This window comes from Rhinopithecus roxellana, chromosome 4 (genome assembly GCF_007565055.1).
Source record: "Rhinopithecus roxellana isolate Shanxi Qingling chromosome 4, ASM756505v1, whole genome shotgun sequence".
Classification (NCBI taxonomy): domain Eukaryota; kingdom Metazoa; phylum Chordata; class Mammalia; order Primates; family Cercopithecidae; genus Rhinopithecus; species Rhinopithecus roxellana.
The window spans coordinates 178,457,604-178,466,206 of NC_044552.1; the positions used below are offsets into that span (position 1 = coordinate 178,457,604).

At 52.4% G+C, this 8,603-nt stretch overlaps 1 protein-coding gene across 1 annotated transcript; it reads left to right on the top strand.

The window, feature by feature from the left end:
* The first annotated feature begins 818 nt into the window (after positions 1-818).
* LOC104678341 (UL16-binding protein 3-like) lies at positions 819-5,725 on the top strand. The gene is made up of 4 exons (XM_010383589.1): positions 819-903; positions 4,157-4,420; positions 4,646-4,918; positions 5,619-5,725. Exons 1-4 carry the CDS (start codon positions 819-821, stop codon positions 5,723-5,725), a joined length of 729 nt encoding a protein of 242 aa, XP_010381891.1.
* The last annotated feature ends 2,878 nt before the right edge of the window (positions 5,726-8,603 follow it).

Below are 8,603 nucleotides of genomic sequence, written 5' to 3' on the forward strand. Positions count from 1 at the left end.
GCTGCAGGGACCATCCAGGGACTGAGCAGAGGTGTGGGTGCAGCCATGGATTTGGGTGTGGTTGGCCACAGATGGGTGTGCAGCAAAGTGAGCCCCATCAAGACGTAGACCCCACCCTTGGCTTCTGCTCTCCATGGAAACACAACTGATCACATAAAGATTGATCACGGTAGGCCTTTAGGGCTTTCCTTTCTTTTTTTCCCCCAAGTCATAAAGGGATATAGAATATACTCAAAGACCTCCTCATGCTTTTAGTGGTGAGGCAAGGAAGGTCAGCTCCGGACTGGGAACCTGCTGCGCCCTGGACGGAGAGGGGCGGGGATTCTGCCCTGCAGGCGGAGGGAGGGCGGGTGTCGCTGGCGCAGGCGGTGACGGGAACACCGCCGCCACTGAATATCCCCGTGCAAGTTTCTTCACCTTCCTGTGCATCAGTGTTTACACTGGGGTAATGATAAATGCTGTGTTGAAAAATTAAAAGAGGAAGGAACTGTGTCCTGATCCGCGCGGAACCCGCGCACGCCGCCACCAAGTTGCGGGGGCGGGGTGGACGGGGAGGGTTCGCCCGACCTGGCCGCTGTCAGACCAGGAGCCGGGGACAGGAAGGAGTGGAGCGTTCCCCAAAGGGGGCCGGCAAAGGTTTCCGGAGGATCCCAGCCTTGGACTGAGCGCAGCGGCGGGGCTGGGCGGGGTCGGACGGAGGGCAAGTCACCGGCCTGGGCGGAGCACCCTACAACCAATCGGCTTGGGGTTCTCTTTGCAACTCAACCGCAGGTCTCCGCTGCGACAGCGACTCCTGTGCCCTGCGCTGCAGATCCCCAATGGCAGAGGCCGCCAGCCCCGCGTTCCTTCTGTGCCTCCCGCTTCAGTTCCTGCTGTCCGGCTGGTTCGGGGCAGGGAGGGCCGGCGAGTTCAGGGATGGAGCCTAAGCGGGACGGGGGCCAAACCTGGAGGACTGTGGACTACACCGGGTTTCAGAGGAGGGGAAGACTTCTGGAAGGACTGGCGCGATCTCCCCGGACTACGTGCCCTCTCAGTTCCCCTCCCAGGCTCCTTTCCTCCGGTCCTCTTTCTGTGGCTACTACTTGCCCCACAGGCCAGGAGGGAGACGGGGGGTCAAAGAAGGCAGACAAGGAACCGCAGAAGGGTGGAGGGGCCAAAGGGCTTGCAGAGCCCAAGGTGGGGCGGGGATCCCTGGTGCAGACTCGCAGCCTCACTCACCCTCGGAAAGGAGAAACCAGAGCCCCCAGAACCCGAGCTGTGGTCAGGACAGAGGTGAAGGGGGTTCCACAGGGACGCGATCACTGACACCCCCACCAGCCACAGGCCTGCTCTGCTCTCACCCGCTCTCCACCACACAAACCCTACAGCACCCCCAGGGCTCCCTGCCCTGGAACTTCCCTCTGAATTTTGCTGCAGACACTCACCTGCACCAGGGGCTCACCAGACACTTCCCACCGCTCCCCTCAGCATTCACTTACACTACCCAGGTCACATCCATTCACTCCCCCTCTCAGCCCAGCCCTGTCACCGCACAGGCCTCCCTCACCTCCCCATCCATGAAGGGGCCCTTAGCACCTCCCCAACCAACTAGCGCCCTCTACCCTTCTCCCCAGCAAACACTCCCCACGCTTTCCACAGAACTTAGTGCAGGGGGGATGGGAAGGACCATTTCCCCCAGAATGACCCTGGGAGCGCCAGTGAGTAGAGGCGCCCACTACTTCCCTTGGGTCCCAGATCCGCCTGTTCTTCCTACTGGGGAGCCAACGTCATATAGAATAGTCACTATGCAGACAGGAGTCAGCAAACCCTTTCTAGAACTAAGGAAAGGCTGAAGGCACTTTGGTCCTTGCTGTCCATGGGTTCTCTGTGTCAAGTCCTGTCCCTTTGTGGAGCAGCAGCAGGAAATGGCAACCTGTTAATAAAAGGGAGACCAGATGTGGACACCATCCTATGTCGCTGACCCCAGATAAAGGCACATGCTGTGTCCTGGCAATTGCTGCCCCATCCCCTAGGGTGTCATCTCCAAGTGGTGTAAGTTGAAGAGTCACAGGTGTGTCCGACCCTGCCTGTGGCTTCTGGGTGGTGTGGATGTGATGGATGTAAGTGGAGGTTCTATGGCTCAGGGTGTACTGCCCCCCTCTTTTGCTGCTGGGTGGCATCAGTCGTCCCCCAGGACCATCAGGGACCCTCCCTGAAGCCTCAGGTGTGAGCTGAGGGTGAGGGGATACAGCCATGTGGTGTCGTGGGGATCAGGACCAACTGCCTGTGGAGCTTCTTGGTTCCCTGTGGCCCTGCTCCTGGCCATCCCAGGAGAACCACCTGCGTCATCTCACTGCCGGGCCTACCTTCCTAATGGGCAGCTCTGAGGCTACCTGGTGACTGCCCTCCCATTGCTGGAGGCTCATCTCCACCAGGGCCCAGAACCATATCTGGAGCCACTTTAAATGAGCCTTGCTTCTGAGCACTAGGGGACCCTGTTGTGATTCTGTGGTTGGGAATTGCCATGAAATCCACATAACACCTTTTCCAACCACACATGTCTCTGGGATCTTGGGGACTCCAGGGTCAAATAGCCGTAGTGGCAGGTCCAGCAACACCCCTCATTCACAGAGTGTGTATGGCTACATTACAAGCTACAAGAGCAGAGTTAAGTAGTGACAGGGGAGGTCATATGACCAGCACAACCTCTAATAGTTACTACATTAGCTATAAACACTGTCCATTCCTGGTACGAATCCAGGAAATGTGAAATTACCATCAAATGGGTCCATGAACCCAGCATATCCCTCTAAGCTGGACCTGACACAGGTGTCCATCCATTACTTTGCCCCATTGCACTTCATGAGTAACAGGGAAGCAAGTTAATGCTTCAGATCCCTGGGAGGGGGTCAGATCACACACTATGTTCACTAAGAGTGTCTGGGTATTTGCTGTTTCATGGTGTACAGTTACCAGAGTGAATGCCCATCTGGTTCTGTGGGGGAGTCTGAAGCAGTCATTGCACTTGCTGTGGGGTCAAAGAGGCCCACCAGGGGCTCTGGGCTCTCCTTCTAGTAATGGACTCGATCTGAGATGTGGCTCCGTTCACAAAGCTGGGCAAAGGAGCTCGGTTATTTCCTGGGGTGACAACTTTCAGCCTCCAGGTCATCCATCCTTGCGTTTTGTCTTTGTTTGTTGTAGTTATTTAAATCTAGCAGTATCCAGGTGGAGTCTCCATCTCTTTTGGATCTTGAACCACTTCCTTCTATGAGCCATGGGCATAGCTTTCTATGGCTGAGGTCCCCAGCTGGCATTGTGACTTCTTTAATTATTTTCATCATTGCACCCTCCTTCCTCCTGACAGTTGACGGCCTCCACTTGAGATCTGTTATTTCAGGATTTTCCATCCCCATTACTACTGGGAGCCTATTTCAGGAACAGCATTTCCTACCCCTGACCCCGGCCTTCAGCAACAGGCATCCCTGAGCTTCTTGACAATCAGCTGCCTTCTCTCAGGGCCTTCTTATATGCTGGGTAAACAGGAGTCCTCCAGGCATCCCTTGATCCCAGAGGGTGGCCATTGCTCTGAATTTTCATACTGCAGTCACTCTAGCATCTGCACTTCTCTGAGCCTTTTGTTCTTTCCTCTACAACCTGCCATGTAAGAGATGGGCTTTCTGTTTCATGCAGTGTGGGTCATTCCTTTTTCCAAGGTTCCAAGGGCAACCTAGTAGCAGATGAGAAGCACATTCCAGGAACTTACCATGTCTTCTTTCCCATAATAAATAAACTCATCCTTATCCAATTTAGACTACACTGTACCCACTACATCATGCTGCAAAAACCTCAGGGTGCTCTCCTGCCTCCTGCAGTCCACCTGGGCTGGCTGAAGATCCTGCCATCTAGGTCCTTCCACCTGTAGCAGGCTTGCCACCTCCCTGGCAGGGTCCTGTGCTGACGGATGTGAGTATAGGCCTGGGAAGAGTGGGGAGATGGACATGTTGGCGACCCATGGTTCCTCCACAGGCGGAGACCACCACCCAGGAAGAGAAATCTATGCTCTGCCAGCCCAGCCCTTCAGGAAACTCTCTTGTTGTCACAGTGTTTGGGGTCTTTCCCCCACCTCAAAATTCTCTGGTATTTTGGTTTTTTTTGTTTGTTTGTTTGTTTTCCATAGACACTCACTCTCTCTGGTATAACTTCACCATCATTCGTTTGCCCAGACATGGACAACAGTGGTGTGAGGTCCAAGGCCAGGTGGATCAGAAGAATTTCCTCTCCTATGACTGTGGCAGTGACAAGGTCTTATCTGTGGGTCACCTAGAAGAGCAGCTGGATGCCACAGATGCCTGGGAAAAACAATTGGAAATGCTGAGAGAGGTGGGACAGAGGCTCAGACTGGAACTGACTGACACTGAGCTGGAGGATTTCACACCCAGCGGTGAGTGGAGAAGACCAAGGACAGAAGGGAGCAGACTGTGGGCTCAGGGACTGCACTTTGTGTGGGGAGAATAAATTAGACATGGGACCTCCATGAAGCCCAGCAGCAAGGGCAGGACTTGGAGGAGACAACAGGACCAGATGAGAAGGGTCTCAGCATAGGAGGATGTGGGACAGGGAAGAGAATGTGTAAAGACCAGAGCTGATCTCTTTCTGATTGCGACAGGACCCCTCACGCTGCAGGCCAGGATATCTTGTGAGTATGAAACTGACAGACGCATCTGTGGATCTCAGCAGTTCGGCTTCGTCGGACAGGAGTTCCTCCTCTTTGACTCAAACAACAGAAAATGGACAGTGGTTCAGGACAGAGCTAGGCAGATGAAAGAGAAATGGGAGGACAGTGGACTAACCATGTTCTTTCAGGTGTTCTCAATAGGAGACTGCAAGAGCTGGCTTAGGGACTTCCTGATGCACAGGAAGAAGAGGCTGGAACCCATAGGTAACTGTCAGGCGAGCACTGGGAGCACTCTGGAGATGCTATCCAGTTACACCCTTGTCTGTGAGTGTCTGAGTATGGTGGGTGTGGGTATATGGGTGTGAGTGGGTGTGAGTCTATGTGTGCGTGAGTGTGAGTGTGTGTGTGAGTGTAAGAACGTGAACCCCTCATGGGGGGCTCCTCCTGGGGATGCCTGTGCTCTCCCATGCTCCTCTTCTGTCTCCCTCCTGACTCCTCTTCCTCACTGCACTTGCTTTTGCTCCACTCACTGTGGATTTATTGCCAACCTCGAAACTGTGGGCATCATTGTATTTCTAGACCTTTCTCCTTAGATTTCCCTCCACCTAGGATTACTTTTCCTTTCCTCTCCCTTGGTCTCTTTCTGGAAATCCATCAAAACCACCTCGAATGCCAGCCCCGAGACTCTCCCCTCCCCAGCCCTGGGACATCACCTCCTCTTCTGCCAGAGCAGGAGGGTGGGCTGTACTGTCACCTTGCTTCCCTCAGCAGCTATGTGAGCTCCGTGAGGACAGGGACACCCCCTCTCCCTTCCTACCCCCAGGACCTGTCACAGCGGCTGCTCCACAGCAGGGGAGACAAATCCTCTGCCTTCCAGGATGACCTGGGGCAGCAGGAGCTGAGGAGGTGTCTCCTCAGATTTGGGGCATGGACAAGAGTTGTCACTCCGGTGTTTCCATTTCAGAACCACTCACCAGGGCCCCAGGCACAGCCCATACCAAAGCCATGTCCACCAACCTCAGTCTCTGGAGCTGCCTCATCATTCTCTGCTTCATCCTCCCTGGCATCTGAGGAGAGTCCTTTAGAGTGACAGGTACTGTGGGCAAAACTGTGAGGGGAACAAGAGACAGATGGGTGAGGTGAGAGGAAGGGAAAGAGAATTCCCAGAGCCCCAACCCTCCCCATGGCCGGGACCTTCTCATCCTGACATGATACAGGTCAATGAGACCTGGTGTCGCCTGTTGGCAATGACCTGGGCAGCTCAACTTTGAATTCTGATGGATTCTCACTGTCAGAGGGCAGAGGGAAAGGGAGGGGCCCATACCAAAGCTCAGGGCCTATTGAGCTCGAGAGGGTTTAGCCAATTCAGGCCTGTTTCAGAGCAAGTTTCTATTCAGGAAGGGTAGTGGTGTGTGGCCTGCAGGCAGCAGGAACTCAGGCATGGGCAGTCCGCGCAATAGGAGAGGAACAGCATGGCTGTTTCACCTAGGATGTCAAGGGAAAAGGTGTCCCTGGAGGAGGCTAAGAAGAGAACCATCTGGAGGAATCCCAGGAGAAGGGGGCTGTGAGGGCCTTGGCCCACCCAGTTCCTAAAGCTGCATCCCCAGAGAAAGCACCTTGAGTCCCAACAGTTAAGGTGGAAGATGAAGAGTAGAGCATGTCCAGGATGAGTTTTAGGAAAAGGCCAAGCCCCTTGGACCCATGGTATTCATGGCCAGGCCCTGGGGTGATGCCCCTGCCATTATGCCTCCTGCGCACTCCAGATCCTGAGCCAGCTGATGGCCCTGCCTGGAGCAGAGTGGACTCAGACAAGGAAGCTGAGGTGCTGCTGAAATTCCATGGTCACCACTGAGCTTGGCCAGGAATGAATGGGGCAGGGCAGGGACAGTACCATTCAGAGCTATGGGTGCAACTCCCAGGGTGAGGAGAGGCTGAGAGAGAAGGGGAAAGAAGGAAGTTTGCCTGCAAGCCCACCCAAGGCCAGGAAACATGGATCCAGATACTTCTGTTTGGACAGGGCTCCTCCAGGTCATCTAGACCCTTCTATGAGAGGGAGGAGCAGTACCTGAGTGAGGGTGCAGAGCCCTCATTACCAGCCTCAGTTCTGAGCCTCCCTGGGCTGTAACAGGACCTGGGCTGGCTCTGTGGTGTGGTGAAGGAGAGAGGAGGTTGGGACAGGCTGCACAGCCAGGGGTAGGATTGGAGGGAGTTACATATTCCGTATTTGGAGGAGAGGCTCGGAAATGGGGAGGGTCTGGGAGGGATCACCCAGGAGAACAGATCCAGGTTTTTCTCAGCCACTTAAACCAACACTTCATCTTTTGTCAAGGTGAAAGATGATATCAAGAACCCCCTGTTAGTCTGGTCTGGTTCCTGCTCTCCCTTTAGGGAGGCTGCCTGTCTACTCACCACTGTGCCTTTCTGGAAAGCAGGAGTTCAAGCCTTAGCAAGTCCACAGTGTTGCAGGAAGTCAGGGACCACGAATGGAGGGACAGGCTGGAGCTGCAGCAGAGGAATGTAAGTTGTGAAGATTTCATGGATATTTATCACTTCCCTAATAATACTCTTATAATTTCTTACCCCTGTCTTACTTGAATCTCTTAATCCTGTTATCTTCGTAAGCTGAGGATGTACGTCACCTCAGGACCCTGTGATGATTGTGTTAACTGAACAAATTGATTGTAAAACATGTGTGTTTGAACAATATGAAATCTGTGCCCCTTGAAAATGAACAGAACAACAGTGATTTTAGGGAACAAGGGAAGATAACCATAAGATCTGACTGCCTGTGGGGTTGGGAAAAAAGAGCCATATTTTTCTTCTTGCAGAGAGCCTATAAATGGACGTGCAAGTAGGAGAGATATTCCTAAATTCTTTTCGTAGCAAGGAATATAATATTAAGCCCCTAAGAAAAGAATTGAATTCCTGGGGGGGAGGTCTATAAATGGCTGCTCTGGGAGTGTCTGTCTTATACGGTTGAGATAAGGACTGAAATACGCCCTGGTCTCCTGCAGTACCCTCAGGCTTATTAGGGTGGGGGGGAAATCCCACCCTGGTGAATATGGGTGAATTTGAGGTCAGACCAATTCTCTGCTCTTGAACTCTGTTTTCTGTTGTTTAAGATGTTTATCAAGACAATACTTGCGCAGCTGAACATAGACCCTTATCAGTAATTCTAATTTTGCCCTTTGCCTTGTGATCTTTGCTTTGCCCTTTGCCTTGTGATCTTTATTCCCCCTTTGAAGCATGTAATCTTTGTGACCTACTCCCTGTTCGTACATCCACTCCCCTTTTGAAGTCCTTAATAAAAACCTGCTGGTTTTGCTGCTCAGGTGGGCATCACAGACCTTCCGACATGTGATGTCACCCCTGGCAGTACAGCTGTAAATTCATCTCTTTGTACTCTTTCTCTTTATTTCTCAGACTGGCCGACACTTAGGGAAAATAGAAAGAACATATGTTGAAATATTGGGGGTGGGTTCCCCCGATACCACAGGCTCCCAGCAGATGATGAGGACATTGTAGACTCAACATCTCATGCCACTCATTTCCTTTGGTGATGATCCTAGCAGCCATTTTTCTTAACATCTTCTGTCACTTTCTCTCAGTGATAATGAAAGGAATTCCTGTACAAGCTTTAACTGAACAAGAAATCCCAGCAAAAAGAGTTCTTTCTGCTTCTTTGATTGTGGAAAACAGATACTTCTCTGAAGCATGACCTTATTCTTCCAAGCAGTATTGCTAGTAAAATAGCATGCTGGACTTCAGATCTCAGGGATCTTTTCCATGCACTGACCAAGAATTGTATTAATCCTTTTTACTGTTATGCTTTTTTTACAGTTTCTCATTCTGTCAACCATCTTGGAGTGAAGTGGCATAATCATCACTCACTGTAATCTCCAACTCCTGAGCTCAAGTGAGCCTCTAGACTTAACCTCTAGAATAGCTG